Raw genomic sequence first — 27,301 nt, 5'->3', positions numbered from 1 at the left:
TTTGGTTCGGCCGCTACTTCGAGCTAATAGCTAATATATATTGTTGATTACTGAACTTGTCAGCCGATAGACAATACACGTTTTTGGATTTTATTTATTATTACTGTCGATGTATTAAATTACTTGAAAAGATATAATTATTTTTTATATAATAAATATATTGTATTATATTTAATAAAATATATAAAGTTAAATAAAAAAAATGTTTAATTTTAAATTATTTAATAATTCTATTACTAATTTTGAAAATTATTTAATTATATCTACTATAATATAAATCAAAACAGCTATCAATTGTTGGTAAAAAAAATTAAAATATAATTTGTCCAACAATATCCGTTGGGGGTTAGAAAAAACTAGTAACATTTTTTTTTAAAAAAATTATCAAACGTTTAAATAGAACCTTTTGAAAAGTAAAAGCGAAAAATTTCACTCATAGTTAAGCCAAACGCCCCTAAATACTCACTTCATCTCCATCTCATAAAAACACAACATTTTTATACAAATTAAGAATGCTGTTAATTATAGTTAATTTATATTAATATTATTAAATTATTCCTTATAACTTCGTGAAATAAATCTATAAATTAATGACTTGCACAAATCAAAATGCACATTTAATATTAATATGATTAGTTTCTAAGTGTGCTTTAATAATTTTGTGTTTAATTAACACTACTCTATGAAATAAAAAAAACTTTAGAATATCCAATGGATATTTCGAATCTTTTTGAAGGATTACATATATAACATGGTTTTAGGAACCGGATCAGGCTAACCGGTTCGACCGATACGACTGTAAAGGTCTCCCCGGTTCAATTCTTACTTAAAGCTCGGATTTCCAATTCAATTCGTTTGAACCAGAAGAAACCGTGAAAACCACAGAAACCGTTAGAACTGGGCAAACCCTCAAATCCTACCGCTTTTTACAAGCTCTAGTTAGATCTTATGAGTCATGACAATTACAACCAGCCTATCTTACATACAAGCCCCTATCCATTGTTAAATGTTGTCACATGTAAACGTTGATTATTAGGGACAAAGAAGTTTCCAATGAGCTATGGCAATAAATTTAATAAATAAATGTGTTTACACCGGTCCAAAAAAGAGCTCATGTGAGCTAATTCGGTTTTTTGAGCACAAGAGCTATTTATCTATTTTTTAATTATTTATTAGTTAGTTTTTGGATAAATCAAAATAAAAACTTTATGTCTCACTACAATAGATTTTCTTTAGTTGTTCAGTTCTAATTCATTTTATTTTCTCTATCATGGGAATTTGTCTCTGTAAATAGATCATGTTTTTCATTAATAAAGAGACAACTCAAATCAATCAACAAAAACCAATTCAAAATCATGTGCTTTTCTATTCTCAATCCCTACGATTGGTTAACTTAGGAATAGATGGATATCAATCCCGCTTAGATTTCTTAACCTCCGGATCGATACTGTTAAATTTAGTATAGTTTGGTTACTTTTATTTTTTTTACGGAACAAGTTTGCATATGAAATTCGCGAATCAAGTTTGCGAAACAACTTCGCTTGCGGAACAACTTCGACTGCGGAACAAGTTCGCTTGCGGAACAAGTTAGTTTGCGAGACAAGTTAGTTTGCGAGACAAGTTTGTGAGACTTGTTTGTAAGACTGGTTTGCGAGACAAGTTTGCATGATTTGTTTGCAAAACATGTTCTGCGAGACCTGATCGACTTAACCGATTAGAGCATCAAATTGAGACAGAACCCAATCGTAAATTAAAAGATTCGAATGGCGGATTATTTTTATGCAAACAACACGAATAAAGATGATTTTAGTTGATAAATAATATTTATGTATTATGATTTACGATAAAAAGATAAAAATTTAATAAATAAACGAATAAAGATGATTTTAGTTGATAAATAAAACTTGCAAATTTATGATTTACAACAAGAAATAAATGAAAAGTGATGATAAAAAAAAATAAAGCGGTGTTGATCTTCTAGCGGCAGCTTATAATTTTCCACAATAAATGATGATAACTAATGCATTTAGAGAAGAAAACTACACGCTGATATATAGTGATATCGATGATGTGAAAGATGACCGCATTTCATATGTGATATGTGAAAGGGAAAAAAGCTATTACTCGATCAAAATTCTGTTTTTCTTCTAATTGTATGATCAAGAAACTTACTTTATCATTGGGATGTTCGACCTAATTCACAACTATTTAACATTGACTTAAAAAATATTTGAGACAAGCTAGAACGCGAACAACTCAGATTAACTATTAAGTCGAGTTCAAATATCAAGATAATCAGTTTGGACTCGCGAGCATAATTAAATTTTGATTAGTTTATTTTTTACTCTTTAAAATTATATATTTAAGATAATATTTTTATTTTTATGTTAAAATTTAAAATTACATATTTATATAGATAATTAAATTGAATCGAGTAATTTCGAATTTTAATTATTTTACCAAGTTCGAGTTTAAACTCCTAAAATAAAACTCAAAACAAGTTCGGATGAAATTTAGAGTATATATATATATTTATAAACTGAATCGAGTCAATTTTGAATATAAATTATTCTACTAAGTTCGATTGAACTCCTAAAATAAAACTCGAACGAATTCGAATTAAATTTAAAGTTTTAGATTTTAAAATCGAATAAAGTTCAGATTTACCAGTATTTAGAACTAGGCTCGACTGTACCACTAAAGCACTATGAGAAACTTAATGGTAAAAATAGTACGGTCAAAAGATTGTAAGTAGAGGTACTGGGAAAAAACTAAAAAATGACTTGAAAATTGAAAAATAGATAAATAGAAGGTCAGGACTTTTGTGAAATTTTTATGAAAAGTTTGACCTTTTTAAGACATTTGGCCATATTTCTATCCCTTGCTAAAAGAAGTTAAAAGAGGAAGGCTGCTAAAAGCAAAAGTAAAGAACCATTGCTTTCAAAACTCTCACACCACTACAATTGATACGTTGCTGAAAACCTTAGTTAAATTATTATAATTCACCAATCTGCTCACCAAATCAAGCTTCATGATTCCGTGTGATTTGATTAGCCCAACCACCAAGGACAAGGACAGATACCGATTTAACAGATCCAAAATTAGAGTTTGAAAATTGAAAGTTATGCAAGGCGTATACAAATACGGAAAGACATAACACTTGTACCTAGATACGGCAAAACAGTAGCATTTCAAAGTTTTATATGTTAAAATGAAACATCAAGTTTCCAATATGTTTTTGAAACGAAAAACGTTGATTGAATTAGTTTGAAAGAAAACGATCACAAATTAAAACTAATTTCAAACACATAATGAAATAGCAGAAATACATAACATCATATATCATTTAAGCACAGCAATGAGGAAGAGTCACATTCATCTAAAGGTGATGCCATGTACAAAAAGACAGGAAATGAGACTATCTCGAATTTTATTAGCAATGAACACCCGATTCACATCCCATTACAGACGAAAATGCAACGGACGACTAGTCTCTAAGAGCTTAATTTTCACACACAACAGAGAGATTTAACAGTAGTTGCGGCCGAAATACGGAGTGGACCTTGCCCAGCTGAAGCAATTCCAGAAGCATCTCTTCTGGTTCAAGTTGGTTACTGATCGTCGTCCATTTTTAGTTTCGTTCTGTCTCAGCATCTCCCACATTATACGCACATCCTCATATTCACATGCGTGAACATCATATCTCAGCTTCAACAGCCCTGTCAAATGAAAGTCGATTCATTATTAACTATAATTGCAGTAAACCTGATAGATTAGGACAAAATTGCAAAAAATAAAAGGTTTAGCTGTAATTCGTAATTTATATAGTTTTTAGGCCTAAATATAACTGCAATCAACCAACAGCTGTCATAATTTGACCAAAGTGAACGGATCTATAGTTTCAAATTTACCATAAGAACCGGCGGGGATTATAACTTTGTAAGCAATTTCACAACCTGTAACAGTCACCGGCCGGCGACCAGAGACCGACACATGGCCTACTGCATATCTTAAGAATTCGAAACAGAACTGCCTATGTCGCATTCTTAATCTTAAAAAAAATCAAATAAATGGAGACAGGGGACACTGTAAAAGCATTAAAATATGATCATGTCACTTAAAAAAAATACTATTAATCAACCATACAACAAATACTTCACACACAACAGTCGGCAACATAACAATGAAGAGAACGATTCCGACGACACTGGAAGGTTAGAGAAAACAAGATTTACCTCGTTTGCGAATTCCGATACGCAAAGCTACGCCGTTCCACACTCTTCGCATAGGATGCATCACCTTATCCAACCACTCCATTATATAACCCCACGGAACTGTCTAATTTATTTCTCCGGTTTGCTCCCCCCGGCTCCGGCCAAGAGAAGGAGAGAAAGAAAGAGAGAAGACGATGCAGATATTACTGCAAATTAACCAAAAAAAATTGACAAAAACAAACTTAAAAAACACAAATAAATGAACAAATCTCCTGTATTTATTATGCAAAAACAAAATCAGATTGAAACTTCTCTAATAATTCACTTGCCTACACCTTCTCTCTTTCCCTTTCTTTTCCCTCCCTCCAAATCTCTCACAATTATTTTATTTATTTGTGACTCCAGCTTACACCACAGGCCTTATAAAAGCGCCACGTGTCCGATGGGTCCGTGTCCGGATCCAATGCTTAGGTTGAGAATATACCGATGCTTGATATTTTATGACCACGTGGAACGTAACTATAGGAGGTCACTTTTTGAGATCGTACGAGCCATGTGAAGATATTATGACTCGATGACCTTCCTCTGCTTCTTAATCGTTTGAACGGGTCCCAGTTGAGACACAGTGTATTTCAAAAGTCCCACTCTCATTTAGTCGCGTGAGGTCAGATTAGTTGAGATTGGCAAAACAAATTGCCGCGTGTTTGCAAGGCGGTATGGAGAAGGGTGAGTTTAGTGTTAACTTTAGGTGTTATCTGTGGTCACGAGTAAGAAACGTGGCAATTAAAGACGGGTTGGTCGGAGAAATTATGTCACCAACGTACAACGGCACGCGAAGATATTATTTTTGTTGTTTGTTTTTTGAAATGGGACAATAAGTTAAAATTAGAAAAAAATAATATTGAATCAATGGAGGGTAGTGGAATTATTACACGTAGTTACTTATGTTGGAAATTTTGATTGTTAATGTAACGATGAGAGGAAGAGTTTGAATTTGTTAACCGAGTCTTAATCACTGATTTGTTAGTTGTTACAATTCAACTTAACAAAAATGAACATGCACACCTCAAACTCTAAAAATTATAAAATAATAACTCAAAAGATCTCATTTAAGGTTGATTCATCTTAATAGACTTTAAAATAAGAAAAAATAACATCATGGTGGAATTTTTTTAATTAATTATTTTGGTATTTGAATTTTGATTTCTTTTATATTACTATTTCATATTTTTAAAATACATCAAACAAGTAATTTTAAGTATCTTTAATCATATTTAGATCACCAGTGTGCAAAATAAAATTAAAATTATGTATGTGAAATCAAAAAGGAAAATCATATCAGCAAAATTAAAATTTATATTTGCACTTGTTCATAGTTCGACAATCGAAATTAAAATGACCCGTTTGATGAACTTTTAAAAAGTTAAAATGATAATTTAAAATAAAATAAAATTCAAACACTAAAATAAAATTAAAAAAATTTCACACCGCTAGTTTAATTTTTTCTTATAATTATGAATTACAAGCTCCATACCATTTCCCCTTATTACATAACCAAAGACAAAGCATACACAAAATTGTGAATTTGAATTACTAATTCAATGGTGTTATTTTGAGCTGTAATTAGAAGATTATTAGCTTGATTTGATCAAGTCGAAAAAATGCTTATTTTGTAACGAAAAAGCTGGATTGAACAGCTATGGTATAGAGATTTCCTCTATAAAACTCCTAAATAAAAAAAATTGAGTTAATAATTGGTGAAGCATAAATAAAGTATAGCCAATAAATATTCAATGAGAATTTTTTTAAGTAGATTTAGTCCACCACGTCATTCATAATTTCAGTCAATTATTGTATAATAGGTCATTAAAATGAATCAAATTACAACCTTATAATCATTCTAGTTCAGTTCATGAATGACGTGATGAACCGAGTCTATCTAATAATTTTTTTCAGTTGTTAGATTTTTTAACACAATAGGTAGGCTTTTTCTAAGATTCAATTGAACCCACAGTACACTAGTTCGTGGGAGCTCTTTCTCTTTAAAAATCTCTCTATCTTCTCTTTAGCTAAAACTCAACAAATGTAGTCTAAAGAAGGTGGGTTTCTAGTCTCTTAATCGAAAAATTACCTCTTCCACCACCTTTTTTTTAATTTCCATTTTTATGTTGTTTTTATTTCAAATAATTACTCCATAGATAGAGCATGGTATTAGAGGTGGCCATGGGCCGGGTCAGCCCGTGAACCGGTCCGGAACCGGTCAAACCTGGAACCGGACTAAAACCGGCCCGGAACCGTACAAAGGGCGGTTCCGGGCCGGTTTCAGATTTGTTGAACCGTGAACCGGCGGTTCCAGGTCGGAACCGGCGGTTTAAGGGTCGAACCCGTTGATAAAAAATATACATTATATATTTAAAATACATATTATATCTTTATCATATAATATCTTTATTTTCACAATAAAATATAGGGTTTTTTGTATGATATAGCACATACTTTAGCGTTTTTTTCGTTTTAAGCACATACTTTAATTTGTATCAACCGGTAGCACGAACTTTCAAATGTTTTTATTTATTAGCCCAGACCTCATTTCCGGGCTGATTAATCCTACGTGGCACGCCGGAGGTCCATGTCATCTTCCAGCGTGCCTCCACCATACGACGTCGTTCCCTGCTCCCTCCAATACGCTCCGTATTTACTCAATACGGCGCCGTTTTTGTTAATTAAAACGGCGCCGTTTCACTCAAACCCAAATTTCCCCCTTTCCCCTCGTTTTCCCTCACCAGCCCGACCTAATTCCTATTTTCCCTCTCAAATCCCTAAAATCCCCAATTCTCTTCTGAAATCCCTAAAATTGTTATCATCCCTAAAACGATTTTCCATTGCATGATCTCTTAATTTGCGATCGCTATGAAAAAGAACAAGAAGAATCCAGTGCATGTGTTTGTTCCTCCTGGTGGAAGTCCTCTCACTCCATCTCTAGTTGAGGTAAGTTTTTTGATTTTGTTATTTGCTTTAGTTGAATTCTATAGGGTAAGAAACATTTTAATTGATAAACAAAATATGTATGCAGCAACGAATATTGCAATCTGGGTTTTCTATGTGGTATCATTATGATGGGGATTTTCATACTTTCAGTGGTGATATGATTTACATGGGGGGAAGAATAGAGGCAGATTATGGTTACTGTCCAGATAGGGTTCAATTTTTATGTATTCAAAAGTTTGCTGAAAAACTAGGGTTTAAAGACAGTAAAATTAGATATCGAGTCCCTGGTATGCCGTTAAAAAGTGGATTAAGAGCATTAGATTGTGATAAAGCTGTGTTGGAGATGGTGAAATTTGTTATGCTTGGGAATGATAAAATAGATGTGTATGTGGAAGGGCAGAAACTGGATTCTTGTGACAATGCAGGTGGGAGTGAAGCAGTGGCTGACTATCTTCCTACTCAAAACTCCATAGTGTTAGACAATGTAGATGACAATTTAGGTGCTAGTGGATCAGGGGTTGACAAAGCTAGTGCAGCAGGGGTTGACAATGCTAGTGGAGCAGGGGTAGAATTTGAAAATGAACCAGCCACTTCATTATCAGGTGTATTTGAGGCAACCACAAGCAATGAGAAGCAGAAACAGAATGATCAAGAACATGAAGATGTTGGTGGTTTGGAGGCACCCATTGCTGGAACTGGAGAAGATACAAGGGCAGGCTTGGCACAACTTGAAGAGGATGAGGTTGAAGATGCAGACTACTATCCTGATGGGTCTGAAACTGATGATGGATTAGACGACGATGAGATGTCAGACGACGAAGAATACATATGCTCTAGAAGGTTACTCCACCAGAAAAATAAAAATGTAGTATCCAATGACCATGTTGCAGTGTCTGGTCTGGATAATTTCAGTAGACAAACTGTTGATCATAGTGCTGAGGTACCAATTCAAAATGCAGATGAGGCGGCTGGGTATGCTTCTGATTATGGAGACAGTGAGTGTGATGTGAATTCTCTTGGCACATCTGAGGAAGAGAACTTGGATGAGGTAGATAAACTGCAAAGGAAGATGAGGAAGGTCTATGACCCTAGATGTGATCATAAGTCCTTGCAGTTTGTAGTAGGCATGAGGTTTGAAAGCTGCCAACAATTAAAGGAGGCTGTGCAGAAGTGGGGAATTGTAAATGGACGTAATGTGAAAATTGTTAGGAGAAATTTCAATAAGTTTGAGGCTGTGTGTCATGAGGGATGTAGATGGAGATTGTATGCTAGCTTGATAAGGGAGGAAAACACTTTTGCTATTAGGAAGCTACAACCCAATCACACATGCAGTAGAGTAACAAGGAATAGAGCTGCTACATCTAATTGGATTGCAAAGGAATTTATCTCAAAATTTAGGAGAAATCCTAATTGGGATGTAAAGGAATTGGCAGGTGATTTGATGGAGAAGTATGCAGTTGATGCAGGAAAATCCAAATGTTATAGAACTAGGTATGAGGCTACAAAAATGTTAAAGGGTTCAGTTACTGAACATTATGCCCTATTGAGGTCATACAAGGCAGAGTTAATGAGGGTTGATAGAGCTGGCAGGTTTGATTTTTTGATTAATGAAGCTGATGGTACATTTGAGGGTTTTTTTATTGGGTTCAGTGCTTTAAGAGAAGGGTTCAAAAGAGGTTGCAGGTTGGTGCTTGGTTTTGATGGGTGTTTTTTGAAAACAGAATTGGGTGGGGCCCTATTAGCTGCAGTTGCAAAAGATGGGAATGATCAGATGTATCCTGTGTTTTGGGCAGTAGTTCAAAGTGAGAATGAACATTTTTGGACTTGGTTTATGAACATTGTTTTTGAGGAGCTAAATCTTGGGGATGGGCTAGGCTGGACTTTTATAAGTGATCAACAGAAGGTATGAACCCTATTTTATTGCAAACTGTTAGTGTGTTAGTTATAAACTGTTAATGTTAAATGCTTATAAACTGTTAGTTAATGTTTTGGCATGTTTTGACATGGGTTAATTTTTAGGCATGTTTTGGATATTTGTCTAACAGGGCCTTTGCAATGCCATAGCAAAGCTGGCACCCCTGGCCCAACACAGAAACTGTGCAAGACATGTGTACTGCAATTGGAAGAAAGAGTTCAAGGGTCAGGCATTGAAGAAATTATTTTGGATTGCAGCAAGACAAACTTATGAGGCTGGCTTGAAGTTGGCTTTGACAAAACTGATGGATGAAAATGAGGCAGCCTATTTGGACTTCATACAAAGGGATCCCACCAAATTCTGTAAGGCTTATGTTTCTGAGCATAGTAAAAATGATATGATAGACAATAACATATGTGAAACCTTCAATGGGTACATTGTTAGGGCTAGGGTCAAGCACATTATAGACATGCTAGAGGACATTAGGGTTAATCTTATGGAGAGGACTCACACTAAACTGACACATATGTGTGGGGTAACTGATACAATTTGTCCTAGGATTAGAAAAAAGTTAGAGGAAATTAAATATTACAGTAGGATGTGTTCTGTCAAGCCAGCAGTGGGTGACACATTTGAGGTTAGCATTGGGGAGGATGGATTTGTGGTGGACCTGCACAATGGTACATGTGCATGTAGGGCCTGGCAAATTTCTGGAATACCCTGTATCCATGCATGTGCTAGTATACACTGGCAGCACAAAGACTGTGCAGATTTTGTGGACAACTGCTATAGTGTGGGATTATATATTGAAACCTATAGGTATGCTTTACAACCATTGAATGGGAGAAAAATGTGGCCTGAAGCAACTGGTAACAATATTTTACCCCCACCTTTCAAGAAGATGCCAGGGAGGCCCAAGAAAAAAAGAAGAAGGGGAATTGAGGAATTGGAAATGGACAAGATGACCAGGCATGGTGTTCAAATGACATGTAAAATTTGCAATCAAGTTGGGCATAACAAAAGAACTTGTCTCGCAAAATATAACAATGCAGTTAGGAGACCAGACAAGCCCCCTGTGAGTTTATTTAATTGTAAATTCTGTGTGTTTTGCTATGTTTTATCATGATATTTTGATGTTAATTTGGTGTGTTCTGTATTTGTTAGGCTCCAAGAGGGAGACCTAGAAAGCATCCTATAGCCCAACCTGGTGAATCTTCAGGTGCACCTAAACCTAAGAGGGGTAGACCTGCTGCAAAGGGTCCTGCTACAAAGGGACCTGCTGCAAAGGGACCTGCTGCAAAGGGACCTGCTGCAAAGGCTCCTGGAGGCAGGCTTACTCGAAGTGCAAGTACACCAGCTTCATCTCAGGCAAGAACCAGAATGACTGCACACACCCCATACCAGCAGCCAAGAATGGCTACCACAACTCAGCCAAATATGGCTGCCACAGCTCCAACACATGGTGGCTTTACCAGGTTATATTCAGAACCTGGTGGCAACATCTACACAAGGGTAAGGTTTTCATAATTTAACTTGCAAAACCATTTAATAAGTAAACAATGTGTTGATAGTGTTGCTTTGTAATTTGTTATAGCCACCTCGTGGAGGATTTGGACGCGGCAGAGGACGTGGAAGGGCTACTGGAAATGGAGGAGTGCCAAACTATGGGACCTCCAGTTCTCAAGCTAGTGTAACTAAGCCTTAGCCTTAGATTAGTTGAAATTGTATAGGCTTTTTGAAACTGCTATGCAGGCTTTTTGTAACTGCTAGAACAGTTATTTTGCAACTGGAATGCCAGTTTTTTGCACCTGCTTGTTGCAGGTTTATAGGTTAGTTTTGTGGAACCTGATTGTTGCTGGTTCTGCTAGACCCATTTTTTGCACCTGCTTGTAGCAGGTTTTGATAGAATGACAGTTTGTAAATTACATTAGTTACATACATTCTATTACTAATACAGGTTATGCTATTTAGGTTATGCAGTTTTGTATCCATTTTGCATCTGCAATGCTTTATATATGGTATGAATTTGAAGTTGCATAAACTCAAAAGTTGCATAAACTCATAATAAAGTTGCATAAAATACTTGAACATTCTAACAGCAATAAACCATCCTAATAAAGTTGCATAATAAACAGAATAAACCATCCTACAACCAAAATACATTAACATTCTAACAGCAACTTAAGGACCAGCATTCTACAACCAAAATACATTAACATCAACATAACATTACTATAAACTAACAACCATCAAGGTTACTCCAGCAGCTTCTGAACAGTCTGACAATAATTGAAAGAAATCGCTGAAACAATCACAAGCAGCATAATTATGAACCAAATGATCCTCATCAACACTTGATTTCTCTTCTGTAGACTCCTTTTGTCCTGTAACAGTTTAGCCTTGATGCCTCCAAGCTTATCAGCTTGCTTCCCAACTCTGGAGTTCATCTCAGCCATTTCATTCACCGTTTGTTGCAGCTCAAGGTTCTTACGATCAGCTTCCTCCACTTTCCGATTCATCACACCTAGAAGTCCTCGACAAGCAGTCATCCTACATGTGTTGCTTTGCAGCTCAATTCTAAGCTTTGACTCCGCCTCAGTTTTCACCTTCAATGCCTCTTCCAGTGCATCCCTCTTATCAATTAACTTGGTCATAACTTTTCTTTCACGACCAGTTACCTCTGGGTCGATCCACTCAAAGAAATTACAGTCATCATGCTTCACACAACCATCAAATGCATAATAGTTAGACAAAACAACAAAATTTATCAACCTAAATGTCACAACCCTAACATACAGCCATCCCAAACTTTATCAACTACAAGACCAAACCCAAAATTTATCAAATCCAAGAGCAGACACAAACTTTATCAAATGCAGGTCATAAGAAAATTTACCTCTCTAAACTTGCACCGGTAAAACCTCCTTCCAGGGTTCCCTTTCGTGTATGCCGTATACACAGAAGCAGCAACGTCATGGCAGCAATGCTTCTGAGGAATGGCATTGAATTCTGAACTCGTTGCTTCAGAGTAAACGGCACTGCTTCCGGTACTTGTCTCGTAATTATGCTTCGTCATTCAAACTTGGTAACAAGAAACCAAGTGTAGGAGGATATGAATTAGGGATTTTTCAGAGGGGAATTAGGGATTTGGAGAATTAGGGATTTCAGAGGGGAATTAGGGGTTTTATTAGGGATTTGAGAGGGAAATAGAAATTAGGTCGGGCGGGAGTGAGGAGAAAGGGGGGAATTTGGGTTTGAGTGAAACGGCGCCGTTTTAATTAACAAAAACGGCGCCGTATTGAGTAAATACAGAGCGTATTGGAGGGAGCAGGGAACGACGTCGTATGGTGGAGGCACGCTGGAAGATGACATGGACCTCCGGCGTGCCACGTAGGATTAATCAGCCCGGAAATGAGGTCTGGGCTAATAAATAAAAATATTTGAAAGTTCGTGCTACCGGTTGAAACAAATTAAAGTATGTGCTTAAAACGAAAAAAACGCTAAAGTATGTGCTATATCATACAAAAAACCCTAAAATATATGTTATATTTTGTTTTAATTAAATTTTTGGTTAATATGCTAATTTTTTTTTTTCAAATTCTTTATTTTCTTATAATACTATCTCCGTCAGTTATTTTATTGTTAAAATATATTTTTTAATAATTAAAATTTAATTCAATTTTTAATTGTTTATCTAAACCGTCTTAAACCGGAACCGGAACCGTCCGGTTCCGAACCGTCATGGAACCGTCTTTTAGGCGGTTCCGGGCCGGTTCCACTTTTTCTTGAACCGTGACCCGACGGTTCTGAACCGGAACCGCCGGGTTATGAACCGTGGCCACCTCTACATGGTATGCTTTTGTGTTTTCATTTTTTGACACTTTTTGAAAATTCTTGGTTTATCAAGATATTTTGAGTTGCATGTTAAGTATCTATGATCCAAAAAAGAAATTTTAATTTTTTTTTGGTTTACATATTAAAAACTTCTTGTTTAGATGATGATTCATGAACCTTTAAATATTGAAGATTTTTTCGATATTTTATTTTAGATGTTTTTTTTTAATATTTAATTCGATAGTTGTTGATGGTTTTCTAACTTTTAATTCATAATGAAGAATATGTCTACAAGATTTGAAGCTTAAAGAATCAAAACGGTTTATCGATATAATCGATCGAGAATCAAGTTAAAACACCGTTCAAGCGGAACTTTATTTTTTGTTGCGCACCAAGATGACACCTTAGCAAGATTTTGTTCTTAATTTTTTTTCCGATTACTATCTTTTACTAAAAAAATTACTGTTTCATATTATCTTATTAGATTATAATATCTGAGAAAGACCATATAATTGCTTGTTGTTATATTTCTTTTATATTTGTACTTTGATCTTCTTAAATAAATTTATCTCAGTTGAAAAAAAACACAATAGGTAGATGTTTACCCACTAAAATATCTCTAATCATATAGTACTAGTATTTTATTTGCGCGATGCAACAGAATATAATAATTTATATCACTTTTATAATTTTAATAATAATTTCTTATTCAAATTTTAAACTTACTCTTATTATTTAAGATTATAATTTTATTTATCATTTTTTAAAGTTTTATTATTAATACAATTGTCCAAAAATATGAATAAGACTTAATAAAATATGATGAAAATTCTATCAATATTATCCACCATAATTTATCATTATTATTATTATTATTATTATTGTTAAAATTCAGGACTATAGACAAAAAAAAAAGAATAAGTTGATTATACTAATTTGTGAAAAGTAATTTTAGAATTTTATGCATCTCTTTTCTATTTTTAATTTTTAAATATCAATAAAATACTAAAAGCATATTATTAGAAAGATTGCTTTTTATTATAAAATCTAAAAAAAGCAAACAAATTTACATATTTTGATATATAATTAAATTTTTTAAAAAACTAGATCAATAATTTTATTAAATCCTTAATCACAATATGCAAATTTACATATTTTACATATTTTGATAAAACACAGTTCTTAAAACTTTAAATCTTAAACCTAAAAACATTAACCATAATCATTAAAAATTAAAACTTAAACCTAAATTTATTGACAACATTTTCCGGTTTTAGGTTTCATCGGGTTTTTTTTTTTGCCCACCCCATTGGAGTGTATATACTATATAGTCTTTCCCCTGTCATGTGTAATCGATTATTTGTCACAGTATAATTAAATTTTATATAAAAAATTTATTAATTGCCTCTACTTTTAGATGTATCCTATGCAAATAAAAAAAATCCAAGTACTTTCCCCTTTAAAGTTTGTCACCATCCGAGTTGTTATCAAAGTGCTCACTATAATCCACGTCAAACCAACTGGGAGATGGGAGCAAATGACAACTGACATTCACAATTTCACCTTATTCTTGTTAGATGAAAATGAATGATGAACACAAGGTATGAATATGACAACTCTCAACTATCATTTTCAATGCAACAACTGATCCAAATCCTAGTATTTGGATGTAAACAACTCATGATATAAACATAAATTGATATTTGATAGCAATGCATAATGTATTAATGTGTTATCATCATGCATACTACAATAAGATGGATCTTATAAAAAAAAATGAGCAGGATTATGCTGCAGAAAGCACATCAGCATTTTAACTCAAGTACTTTAGATCTCAATCTAATTATATAACTTCCGTATTAAACACATGTCAAGACATAAAAATGTATATAGCTTTTAAAATGATTTGATGAATTTCGTCAATTGTTTAAAGGAGAAACAGTATGAATATCACAACATAAGAAACTCAGTTACTCGCTCATAGCAAATGCATTGTTTGCTGCCAACTGGCGGCTGAAGATATTTATTATTCCTAGAGAAGAGAGCTAGAAGAGTAAACCGACATTACCGAACTCATGAATATTTTAGCGAAGAGAAAGTAACCAAATTAAAAATGTGATCATCATCAAACTGTCTACAGAATTTCCAGTAGAACACATACACTTATGATAGCAATCTCGTCCTGTCATGAGAAAGAAGAGAAATGAACAGCTTGTGATTTATTTTAGACACCATATAACATAAATCCTCCCTGACCCTGTTCAAAACTACTCGAATTCCAAAACTGTACATAATAGGATATGAAACTTAAATTCCTTAGCACAGGTTAATAATCAAGAACTAAAAGAACTCTTACCATAAAAAAATGATTGATAGAGATGGCAAGATTGTAGAATTGCAGGGTTCCTCTCTTCCTTCAAATAAACTTGAAATGGGTACAAGCTATCAATCAAAAGACAAACACTAACTGGTTTCCACTTTTTGTAAGCTTGCCATGTATGTTAAATAGATTGTCCAAAAATATGAACATGTACTGTTGACCAATGGCTGCAAACAAATATCATAAATACCCATGTTAGATTAGCAATCAGGATAACCTCATCTTCATGCTATAGGCAAAGCAAATGAAGTCTCAGAATTGACTCCTACACATCTTTGACAAGATAAAAAATGGAGAAACATACCTGTAGATGAACTGGAACAAATTTGTATGTGAAAAAATCGCAGATAGGCCAGTACATAAGACCATTTCTCAAAGTTGGGAGCACATCACGTTTCAATCTAGCAACAATATCATCCCCACTCTCACCTGAGTTTGACACCAACATAAATAGCTCAAACAGAATATCAAAGAACTAATATAGCATCTTACACAGCTAAACCAGAAGACAATGTCTCAGTTTATTTCGCATCTCTCCCATGCAAGCAGCGGATGGTGCTGATTAAAATTTCAAAGAAAAAGTAAAATGGAGCTGGCTAAGCACAACTAAATTATAGCCTTCTGTTTGAGGCTTCACTAAACTGCAGCAGTTCATGCAAGACAGCAAAAAAATTAGCTTTCTATTCGAGATTACACTGAATTGTTGCAGATCAAGCAAGACAACGAAAAGACTCTGTATGACAGACATGATAAATAATGGCAAAGCATAATCTATATATATATATACACACACACATACATAATTACAGGTATATATCCTATAGATCCGATCTAAGTCAAAATTAAAAGTGAGTGACAACTATCTTAATCTGATGATAGGCATACCGAAAGTTAAATTACCACGGCCCTCCAATAAAACGCAGACAACAACATGAGCAAGAACTGAAAGTTAAATTGGCAAAAACTAAAACCGATTAGTCGATTACCCTGTAAAGCGGCATTGTAGGAGAAGAAAACACTGGCATTAGCAGGTCCATAAAGAGCCTGTCCCATAAAAGTTTTCTTCAAGGTAGACAACACATCACGTTTTGGGAAAGTTTTCGACATTAAATTGAACCATATATGTTGCGACGGCCCTAATACTAGTAATCCATAAGCAGCCATGCGTGTTGTCCTTATTAAATCAAATGAACCACTTGAAGAAGATGACAGCATCTAATCATTAACATGTCACAACAAATAAATAAACGGTTACAATTTGCTGTAATTACCGAATCTCAATTCAGAAATAATGCTTATCGAACTAGAAAAATAAGTAACGCTGTGCGGTTTACCTGAGCAGTGAAGTCAGCAGCGGCGAAAATGAGAGAAGTTGTGATGGTTTTGGTGAGTATTGGGCGGGAATTGAGTTTCTCCAAATACCATTCGATAAATCCAATTCTGGATTTCGAAGGGGGTGTAGAAAAATGACGTGATAGAGTGGGAGAGATGAGCCTAGGATTGGTTGTGGTGGGAGAGCGAGTGTAGAAATTTGACCTCCATTGTTGATTTGAAGTTAGACGAGCTTCAGGGGAAAATATGGTTGAGAAGCAACTTTTGCCAACATTTCTTATGTTTTGCATTATTGGGGACATTCTGAAGGGAAGAGAATAAAAATGGGTTTTTCTAGTTTTCCTCAGCTTTCGAGCGTAAAAGAAGAAACTTCCAAAGACTCGTGGGCCGGAACTTCATAAACACCTTCCTCAATGTCTCTGTGGATAAACAAATGGGCTATTCATTGGTTTGTCAACAAAAATAGCTATTTATAACTTTTATATTAAGAGATTAATTTATAAACTGATTAATATTTAATATAAAAAATATATTTTCAAACAATATTTTCAAATATAAACTATAAATAACTGAATTTAGAAAAGAAAATCCAATATAAGAACATTGAATAAAGGGTTATAGTGAATCTTGAATTTGTATATTAGGTCAATTGACTCACATTCTGTTACTATAATCAATTAAGGATGATATTTTTTATTTATTGATTAATTAAAGATGATATTGTTTTATTTTAGATGAATTAACTCTTAAATTAGGTCATTGGAACTTTAAACTCATTTATTTTGTATAATTTAAAAATTAATCAATAGTCCATATCCCATAAAAATAGAAAAAATTATCATTTTTATGTTCCTAAAAGATAAAAAAATTATCATATTTAATACTAATTATAGTTAAAATTATTAAAATACCATTATAATCTTATTATATGAGTATTAAATATAATGGCTCCACAATAACTCACTTTTAAACTTAAAAAGAATATTTGATTAATTTAACCATAAATAATGAATCGTTATTTTTTATAAACTTATTTTTATTTTTTTATAAAAAAAGTATATAAAAAATTATCTTTAATTAATTAAAAAATTAAATGTAAATTTTGTTCATGATGAAAAGATTTAGGCACCAAAATAACCCTTTGCTCTAAGATCACCGGCCTCTATATAAGGAGGCCAGATTGCGAAGTTCGATCACATCATAATTTGTGATATCGCTACTCGAAAGAAAAATACGACCCTATAAATCCAGAATATAACATATTACATAGTTACCTATCTATTATGCACTTTATTTCTTTCTTCAGATTTTACATTAATCTTCTGCATATTTATGTTTCTCCTCTAAAAACAAAGCTCCGTTATTCTAATTGAACGAAATCTCTCTCGAGTTACCGGTCGGTGGGGTAGTGTTAGCGACAGGTGAGTGAGAGGCAGTGACGCATCATCATGGACCCTTCAATAATGAAGCTTCTCGAAGAAGACGAGGTAACTGGCTCAATTTTATCTACTATGCTTAGAAATTGAGGTTGTTAGGGCATGATTTTGTTATTTAAGTTTAATTGGGGACCGTTTGTGATATGCTTACAGGATGAAAGTCTGCATTCCGGTGCTGATGTGGACGCCTTTCAGGCTGCATTGAATCGGGATATTGGAGGAGATGCCTCCAGTTCTCATCCCTCTGATTCGGCTACAGGTGTTGTTTTGTTAGTTTGATTGCAATTTGTTCGTTTTTCTGTTGCAATTATATGAATTCTGAAATTTGTTGAATATAAATAATGAAGTAGGAAAAAGCATGAAAAAGTTACGGAAATTATATGCCATTGGTTGTCATCTCTTTTCGCGGTTGATAATTTAATTTGAAATAAAATTACGGGTGATACTAGTTCCATCTCGATGAAAAGTGGCCAGTTGCGTCTTTCAATGGCGCATTTAAGCCGTAATTACAAGGTCTTATTGGGGCCTGGTTGATAGCTAAAGCATTAAGCTGCAAATAGGATGGAGAAGTTGTCTTGGATGCGGGGGAATTTGGTACATCATGTTTATGGGAGTCTATGGTTACTTGATTCTAATGCATTGTTTCCACATTTTAGATACCTGATATTATCTTAGCATTATTCTTGAAGGGTGTTTCGGGTTATAATGGCTACTCCGTTTACAACTAGTTAGAGCTGTTAATCTCCTGTTATCATCTCGAATTATGTACTTACAGTTTTATAGGAAGATAAATTAAACATCAGGATGCGTGGGACAACCAATAGTGAAACAAATAAGAGCAAAAAAATTATTTCTGGATGAATTTATGATTATTCCTTAGCACATTCTATTTGTTTTATCTTTAGCCTACGTGAAGGCTTTTCGGTTATATAAATGTATGCAACTCTAAAACTGCAGTTGTTTCCGGTCAAAACAATCAAACTACTACTCCGCCGTACCCAAATTGGCAAAATACTGCAAAAGATGAAAATAAGAAAGTTTCAGATCAGCAACAACAACAGCAAGATCATCACTCCTCGGTAACAGAACTGAAGCAGCAGGACTCTGTTAATGAGAATCAGCAACTGCGGAATGATGCCAATCGGGAATCCAGTTACCTCCCTTTACAACAGAAACAACCTCAAGATAACGTTCAACAAAGTCGTGCAGAACAAGTTCCCCTCCAGACTCCTCAAACAATTGGTATGCAGGTATCTGAAAGAATGCCTATGCCAAAACATGAGGCTGACAAAATGCAAATTTCAGATGCTGGGATGGTACAGAAAATTGGTAATCAACAGACTACGGGCATGGAGCAGCCTGGTTCTCTAAAGAATCAAGGCAAGCAGATACCATTTGCATTATTGCTGCCTGCCTTAAAGCCCCATCTTGATAAAGATAGAGAGATGCAGCTTCAAACTTTGTTTAACAAACTGAGGGTTGATCTCTAACATGAATATCACATTATTCTATTATGTCCTGTATTCTTTAGATTTGGTACCTTGTCTATTGTCCTGATTTTTCCTTCTCTTATTTTTAGAAAAATGACATTGTGAAAGACCAATTTGTCAGGCTCATGAGAAGCATTGTAGGAGACCAAGTGCTTAGACTGGCAGTGGCACAATTACAATCTCAGGTAATGAAACCGATGGGTATGATGTTGTTTTAGTTAACTTAGGCATCATGCTGTTTATATTGGGCTAAAAAGCAGTCTGTCCATACTTGCAGCCAGGTTCTAACCAATCCCAGTCCCAATCTCAAGCTTTTGCACGTCAACACAATGTGAGAATGCCTGGAAGTGCTCCTACCTCTTCAGCAGTCCATATGCAGGGTGATTCTAGTTATCAATCTGCAGAAAGTAATACTCAGAAACCTCGAGAAGGGGAACATCAGCCAGACTCTCATGGATTGCAAGTAAGCCAATTGTCTTCCTCCAGTGCTAACATACTTGGTCAAGATAGGGAGCGCACTTCAGCATCAGTGACAGGCCACAGTAAACAGCATCACCAGCAGCAACAACATTTGCACTTCCCACAGAACTCCTTTCCAATGTATGGTGGTAATAGCGGAGGTACTTATCACACATATTCTGGAACAAACATTAATACGTCCGGATCATCCATGAAACCACAACCTCACGATTTACAAATGCGGCAAATGTCGCATCCTACCTCGGGTTCAACTCAAATAGGAGGTTCAACACAAGCAATGAACATGATGAATATGCGACCTAATTCTGTTACTGAAAATAGAGTGCAGAGTGGTTCCATGTCGCAGTTTACAAACAAATCAGCGATGCAGCCACTTCTAGTGCCACATCAACTACCTACAAACAAGGAGCAAGGCTCTGTGCCATTTCAATCAATAAATTACGTGAAACAAGAACCTACTGAACAGTCCACCGATCATCAGCAGAAACCCTTGCTGTCTAATCCTCATGGTTTGTCTGTTGTACCTGCTGAGCAAGGAAATGTGGTGATAGGAAATTTAAAGAATGAGCCTTTAGAGAAGCAGTCTTCTAAAGTTGGTTTTCCTACACCAAGTAGTATGGGGCCCTCAAATTCAGTTTCCCCTTCCATTCCGACCCAAATGGACCCTAACATCCAAGTAATCTCCTTTTGATCTGCATTTTATTATTTGGGATTCTGTTGTTATTTGAATGCGCATACATTTTAGGTCAAGGCATTATGTGTAGCATAGAATTGCATCCTGAAATGCAAAACAAGTTTAGAAGTTTTATACATTGGAAACTGAATAATTCCAAATACAAGGGTCGGCATGTAATAAAATAACCCAAACCTTTAAGAAATCGGACATTAGAATTATTCCTATTCTAAGAATTTGGATCAACAAAGAAAAATAAAGGACAGCTATATTGCACCCCAAATTATTGAAATTCCTAAAGTTATCTTTTCCAGATTTTCTTATCTGTATCTCTAGAGTCTTATGAATTTGGAGTCTCTGTTATTTTGGCATTCTTTTTTGTTCTCGGAGTCATTTATTGATGATTTTGGAATTCTTGTTTTGACAATTAATAGGTAGGCTCTCGACTTCCAGCAGTAGCTGGTACCACAGGAGTTAATTCAAGAACTCCTATAAAAAAACCTATAATTGGCCAGAAGAAGCCATTTGAAGCACTTAGTTCCTCACCACCGATGTCAGGGTAATATCTTCTAAACACCATATGGATTGAGATGTCAGATAGCGTGTTAGTTCTATTTGCTGAATTTTTTTACTAGAGTATGTTAAAATAATTTATGGATCCTATGCAGGAAAAAGCAAAAAGTATCTGGGGAATTTCAGGATCAAAGCATTGAACAACTGAATGACGTCACTGCTGTCAGTGGAGTTAATCTAAGGGTATGTCCTCTCTGTTTGATGTCAATTTGCTTGTTTCAAAATATGCACTAGTAAATAATGATGTTTCCCTGTTTTTATGAAAGATATTCATAAACCTTCTGTCGTGGTACTGACGTTGTTTATTTCATTGAATAGGAAGAAGAAGAGCAACTATTTTCTGTGCCTAAGGAAGACAGTCGAGTTTCAGAAGCATCTCGGAGGGTTGTCCAAGAAGAAGAAGAAAGGCTGATTTTGCAGAAAACTCCATTGAAGAAGAAATTGGCTGAGATCAGTTAATTTTTTTTTCCATCACCATTCTTATGTCTGATTTAATTATATTCATTTATGCTCTTGAATGATCTATAAATGAGAAATGCCGGTAAAATCGCTTACAATATCTGGTGTGCCTCTCATTCCAGTGGCCAAATGTGGTTTGAAGAATATCAACAGTGATGTGGAGCGATGCCTCTCCTTGGTGAGATACTAGCTCCTTAGTCTTTTGTTAATTGATATTTACGAGCCATGTTCTTATGAAACTCTATCTAACAGTGTGTGGAGGAAAGAATGCGTGGGTTAATTGGTACCTTGATTAGGGTATCAAAGCAGGTGAGCCCAATTTCTTGATTATTTTGAAATAACCTGATAGCTTGTTCTCCTTCTTTAAATCCTGACTTTCTATAGATCTCTACAGCGAGTTGATGCTGAGAAGCTTAGACATCGGACTGTAATTACCTCAGATGTCGGGCAACAGATCAGGACAATGAACCGGCAAGCGAAGGAAGAATGGGAAAAAAAGCAAACTGAAGCAGAAAAGCTCCAAAAAGTTAATGAGGTGGGTACTTCATATGTGTTGTGTGACATGTTTGTTAATTTTCCATCAATTTTGCTGAAACAAAGACCCTGGGAGTGATATAAATTACATATTTACCGAACCTGTATATAATTACTTATACATTCCTTCAATTTCCCTGCTTAATCACGAATGCAGCCTGAAGGCGATAATGGAGTAGAGGGGGACAAGGAGAAAGATGAAGGTCGTGCCAAATTAGTCAAGGTATCATTTGATCATTGTAATTCAGTCTTAGAAGTTTACCTTTTCGAGTAAGTTAGAGGAAGCCTCTGAAAAGGAAACGGAAAATTATTAATTTGCAGGTAAACAAGGAAGAGGATGACAAAATGAGGACAACAGCTGCAAATGTTGCTGCTCGGGCTGCAGTTGGTGGAGATGACATGCTGTCAAAATGGCAACTCATGGCTGAGCAAGCCCGCCAGAAACGTGGAGGCGGGACAGAGGCCACATCTGGTTCTCCGTCAACTAAACATGGTGGCCGCAAACCTCTATCAGCAAGTGGAAAAACGATAAAGGATGTTCATGATTTTGAAAAGAGGAGTGCTTCAGCTGCATCAAGTGCGTGCAAGAACTGCTCAATTTAATGCTGATTTTACATTTGTTTTATTGTCCTTAGTTTTTTCTTTCAGGAGGGGGAAGGAAATTTGGAAGAAACCAAGCAAGTGTGTCGCAAATTGCAGTGGCTCGTTCCATTTCGGTTAAGGATGTAATCGCAGCACTGGAAAGAGAACCCCAGATGTCGAAGTCTACGCTGATTTATCGACTCTATGAGAGAATCCGGTCTGATGCTCCGGCAGAATAGACCGTCTCCCCCTCAATCTACCATGGCCAGAGATCGGAGCTTCCTAGGTTACTGCGGGGAATAAAAGCACTGGACCGAGTGATGGGTCCTGACCGGAAATTGTTGTTTGATTCAAACTCATTTCATGTAACTTATATAAATGCAAGTGTTTATAGTGTGAAGGCCATCTCTTGATAAGGTTAATTTGCTACTCTTAGTTGGGATTTGGCCTTTTATTTATATAAAAAGGATAACTTTCTTATAAATTATCATATAAATTATAAATTGTACTGGTACAATGAGCAAATGAGCATGTCTTTTTAGTTGATTTTCCAACAAAAAAAAGGTCTTAGTTTCTCACACTCAATTAGCTGAACTATGCCACCAGCATTAAAGCTAAAACTTGTGGAGCTAAAAGTTGTCGTGTAGAATTGTAAGTATAGCATTTGTGTTTGTGTTAGTATCACACATCCTGGATGAAGCGACCCGGCTGATTCATCCAAATTCAGTTTTTAGTTCATACACAAAACAAAAAGCATGGAGAGATGAAAACGAAGCATATTTCATAAACATAGCAATTGATAACCAAGAGAGTTCGGAAATCAGGAGGAGGATATGAGAGGGTTCTACCCATCTCTACATTAAGTTCAAATCTTAAGGTGAGGGAAACAAGCAAATACATCAGATTTTGGGTGTTTTGCTTCTGCATGTTCTCTGCATTTCACCTCTGTTGTGGTGCATATGAACGTCTGCATACATACTTTGCACTGCAACCAAATTATCACATCAAATTACCAACCATTTTTTCGCAAATAATTAGCTGAAAAAATAGGCAGAACAGTACCTGAATAGACATAGCTTTCTTGTTTGTTTCAAGCTGACTTCCTGTACAACATCAGATCATCAACTCAATATATAACTAAAACCTAGATCAAAACGATCTATAACCAAATAATCAAAGATGGTCCATAAAATTTCAATTTCAACCAAAAAATCAATCTAAAAAAAAAATCTATATGAATCTACAGAGAAACAAGCGGTGGGATTAAACATTAGGGTTTTAGTAATTAAAATTTACCCTTATTAGCAGCTTTCTGCTTCTCCAAGTTCCTTTCGCGAGCAGTTTTGGATTTCTGTGCATTACCACCGCCCATTTTTTTCTCTGATTGCCTTGGAAAATAAAAGAAACCGACAATTTTGCTACCAAAGCTTCTTGTATAGCAATTTCTATCTACACAGGTGTATGTATTTATATCACATACGGCAGCGAAAGTGGGAGCCAGAAATGACGGTCTAAAATGTCTCGTCTATTTTATTTTGGAAGTATATAAAAGAAATTGTGGCTTCAGAATTAAGCGACGTCGTTTATTGACAAATAGTACAAGATGCAAAAGTAGGGTCATGAGGCATGGGACTAAAAATGGCAGGGGAAGATTCTTTTACTTTATTTAGATAGAGATTAGATTTTCAAAATCATGATTTTTGTATTTAAATTTCTCGTAAATATAATTATATGTAATTTGAATTCATATTTTTACTATTATTTATGAAAAAAAGACATCAACAAGATCTCTTATTTTTGGTAGAATGGTATGCAAATGAGTTTTAGGAAACAAATGGCTCTCCCATGCCAGGATGAATGATTTACAAATTTTAGATTTATTTTGGTTGTCAAGTTTTAGTGTTTGTGGTGTCTTGTTAATATAATTCATATTTATAGTGTCCAATTTAAATACTATGTGCTGTCCTCATCAAAGCTTAATATAGATCAGACAACTGGAAGTCCACTTGTAGGCTAGGTAGTACCTAGGCCCACTCCTAGCACATTAGTAATGGTGGAGCCCAAACCCAATTCAAAGTGCAACCCAACCTAATAAATGCCTCAACTCTCAACTAACAATGTCCACTGCCGCTATGCCGAATAAGGGGTGCGCATCCGTGAATTCGGTTCCATTTTACAAAAATTAAAATCGTTTGATTTAAAAAATATTGATTTTGTTGTTCAGACCGTCGTCTAGAAGGATTGCCGGGTAAACACTAAGAAAAATTATTGCACACAACCGTTGCGCCATGTTATTCGTGCAACAAACCAATTATGCGTTAGCCATGTGGAAAATTGAATGATAAAAAAAATAAGTAATAATTAAAAGATTCCCTATCGCAAATGCTCATTGGCTTGATGTAAAAATGACGTGGCGCAACGGTTGCATGGGATAAACACTCAAACACTAATCACTGAAGTAGTCTTATCTTAATTGATATCCTTAATCTAAACTTTGGATTTTCAAAAATTAAATATCAATTTGTAATTTGTAGTTTTCATTGGGTGGTCCATTTAATAGCTACAAAGCCCTCGTAGATGATTGTTGAAAAGTCATTTCCTATTTATATAGATCATTCTTTATTTAATGAAGTTTATCTTTTTTAAAGTATGTTTTTAGATTAAATTTGGTTTAGTTTTTTAATTTTAAAAATATATTCTTTCAAGAAAGATTAATAATCATCAAAATCTATCGCGTATCTTAGTTATCGTACATAAAAATAAATAAATTATATAGATATAATATTAAAATCTTAAACATTCATAATAAAAAAATTAATAAACTATCTTTATTCGGTTTAATTTTTTTTTTTAATACTATCCAAATTTTTTGCATAATTTTGGTCTATTCAGTTTTTTGTTGGTCAGTCACGGATCAAAATCGTCTCATATTCTAATGAACATAAGAGGCAAGTACATTTAATTTGTACTTTTTTTATAGAAAATAAATAATAAAAAGTGTATAAACTACACTAAATTGAGGTACGCTATTCATTTTTTTTTACAATAAAAATTAAATGAATTTAACCTCTCACGTTCATTATAACTTAAGAAAATTCTACTTGATTTATCAGTCACAAGGATGAAAAAAACATTTCCTCTTTGCCATAATAAATTGTTCACTTTTTTTATAAATATTTGATTATTTTTAATAAATTACTAATTTTAAATTTAATCTTTTTATATTAGTTTTATTCATCGTTTATTACCATTATTTTAAAATAAAAAATTACTCCTAGTATTTAGTAAGAGTATAATAAAACAAAAAAAATATATTTAATTTTAAAATATTAATTATGTTTTTTAAAATTGTTTGAAAATAAAAAAAATAGCCACTTATTTAATATATGGAATAGTTATTATCCCCTATAAAACTAAATAATCTCAATTGTGAACCTTTTTTTTACAATATTGTTATTTAATATATTTTTGTTAATTTATTTATTATACTATCTAATATGACAACAAATATAAGTGAAAATGTCAATTTTATTTCTAAATTACCAACTTTTCTAGAAAAAATTAACAAATGAAAATCTTGAACGTAAGAGGATAATAAAAAAAAGTATAAGTTTGTAGACTATAAAGCATTTTTTTAACAGCTATCATTGATTAGTACTTAGACAAATGATCTATTTAATAAAAATAATTAATTTTTTTATAAAAATAAATTTATGATTTATTAAAAAATATTAAATAATAGCTACTCTAATATAACTTATAAATAATTAAAGTATTTTAAAAAAACTTAATATGTTATAGAAACAATACTATATTTTAACAAGGATAATTTTGTCCAAATAAATAAAATAATCAAAACAGCGATAACTATTGAAAGTTTCAAAAGTTCCAAAAAAAATTTAAAAAACTTTATCAAATGCTTAAATGAAGTTTTTTAAAAAGTAAAAATTAAAAGTTCTATCGAAAAATTGAATCAAATGCCCTCAAAAAGAAACTACATACCCCACATTTCATCATCTTCGCCCTTTTTTCGCATAATCACAATCACTTTTCTCTCTCTTATCTTTTTCTCTCAAAATTCTTTTTTTTTTTATTCTTTTACGTTTGATTTTTTGTTTGTCTCTTCCGGTTATTTTTCCGTTCGTTGGATTCCGTTCACGTTTTTGTTCATCTGCTTCCGATAAATTTATCGTCATCTCTGGTTGCTTTCCCGTTCATCTCTTTCATTCGCACTTTTCCATTTGTCTCTTCTGTCCGCACTATGGATTTCGCGACATCGTTTTTAGACTTTTTATAAATTTTTTAGATTTTTGTAATGATTTAAATATTTTATAAATAATTTATTGTAGATCTATGATTTTTTTTATAAAATTATGTTATTATTCATATAATTATTTTATCTTTCTCTTAT

The 27,301-nt window shown here is 34.1% G+C and overlaps 5 protein-coding genes across 6 annotated transcripts; 1 reads left to right on the top strand and 4 right to left on the bottom strand.

Annotated features, from left to right (window-relative positions):
• Nucleotides 1–3,317: 3,317 nt before the first annotated feature.
• On the bottom strand, nucleotides 3,318–4,583 carry LOC126665461 (uncharacterized). The gene is made up of 2 exons (XM_050358282.2): nucleotides 4,236–4,583; nucleotides 3,318–3,719 (listed from the first exon to the last, which is right to left on the bottom strand). Exons 1-2 carry the CDS (start codon nucleotides 4,315–4,317, stop codon nucleotides 3,529–3,531), a joined length of 273 nt encoding a protein of 90 aa, XP_050214239.1. The 5' UTR covers nucleotides 4,318–4,583; the 3' UTR covers nucleotides 3,318–3,528.
• A 6,644-nt stretch (nucleotides 4,584–11,227) lies between these two features.
• LOC126665740 (uncharacterized) lies at nucleotides 11,228–12,481 on the bottom strand. Its single transcript, XM_050358632.2, has 2 exons — nucleotides 12,014–12,481; nucleotides 11,228–11,834 (listed from the first exon to the last, which is right to left on the bottom strand). The coding sequence occupies exons 1-2, from the start codon at nucleotides 12,191–12,193 to the stop codon at nucleotides 11,373–11,375; spliced, it is 642 nt and encodes a 213-aa protein (XP_050214589.1). The 5' UTR covers nucleotides 12,194–12,481; the 3' UTR covers nucleotides 11,228–11,372.
• Nucleotides 12,482–14,825: 2,344 nt separating this feature from the next.
• Nucleotides 14,826–17,017, bottom strand: LOC126662967 (protein SYM1). 2 transcript variants are annotated; one of them, XR_007636311.2, is made up of 5 exons: nucleotides 16,666–17,017; nucleotides 16,318–16,546; nucleotides 15,636–15,760; nucleotides 15,308–15,498; nucleotides 14,826–15,133 (listed from the first exon to the last, which is right to left on the bottom strand). XR_007636311.2 is itself a non-coding variant. In XM_050356396.2 (4 exons), exons 1-4 carry the CDS (start codon nucleotides 16,963–16,965, stop codon nucleotides 15,415–15,417), a joined length of 738 nt encoding a protein of 245 aa, XP_050212353.1. In that variant the 5' UTR covers nucleotides 16,966–17,017; the 3' UTR covers nucleotides 14,826–15,414. The 2 variants fall into 2 exon arrangements, 1 of the variants encoding a protein (XP_050212353.1); XM_050356396.2 differs by having other exon boundaries at nucleotides 14,826–15,498.
• Nucleotides 17,018–17,865: 848 nt separating this feature from the next.
• Nucleotides 17,866–23,374, top strand: LOC126685816 (transcription initiation factor TFIID subunit 4b). Its single transcript, XM_050379785.2, has 14 exons — nucleotides 17,866–18,150; nucleotides 18,253–18,358; nucleotides 19,057–19,577; nucleotides 19,679–19,774; nucleotides 19,867–20,745; nucleotides 21,177–21,301; nucleotides 21,411–21,498; nucleotides 21,634–21,769; nucleotides 21,897–21,952; nucleotides 22,027–22,083; nucleotides 22,169–22,309; nucleotides 22,466–22,531; nucleotides 22,630–22,885; nucleotides 22,957–23,374. Exons 1-14 carry the CDS (start codon nucleotides 18,112–18,114, stop codon nucleotides 23,127–23,129), a joined length of 2,739 nt encoding a protein of 912 aa, XP_050235742.1. The 5' UTR covers nucleotides 17,866–18,111; the 3' UTR covers nucleotides 23,130–23,374.
• Nucleotides 23,375–23,654: 280 nt separating this feature from the next.
• Nucleotides 23,655–24,387, bottom strand: LOC126685827 (uncharacterized protein At2g23090-like). The gene is made up of 3 exons (XM_050379796.2): nucleotides 24,187–24,387; nucleotides 23,953–23,993; nucleotides 23,655–23,875 (listed from the first exon to the last, which is right to left on the bottom strand). The coding sequence occupies exons 1-3, from the start codon at nucleotides 24,260–24,262 to the stop codon at nucleotides 23,756–23,758; spliced, it is 237 nt and encodes a 78-aa protein (XP_050235753.1). The 5' UTR covers nucleotides 24,263–24,387; the 3' UTR covers nucleotides 23,655–23,755.
• Nucleotides 24,388–27,301: the final 2,914 nt, after the last annotated feature.

Source organism: Mercurialis annua, linkage group LG1-X, assembly GCF_937616625.2.
Source record: "Mercurialis annua linkage group LG1-X, ddMerAnnu1.2, whole genome shotgun sequence".
NCBI classification, from domain to species: Eukaryota; Viridiplantae; Streptophyta; class Magnoliopsida; order Malpighiales; family Euphorbiaceae; genus Mercurialis; species Mercurialis annua.
The sequence above is the reverse complement of the archived record's forward strand: the minus strand, read 5'-3'. Positions and strand labels throughout refer to the sequence as shown.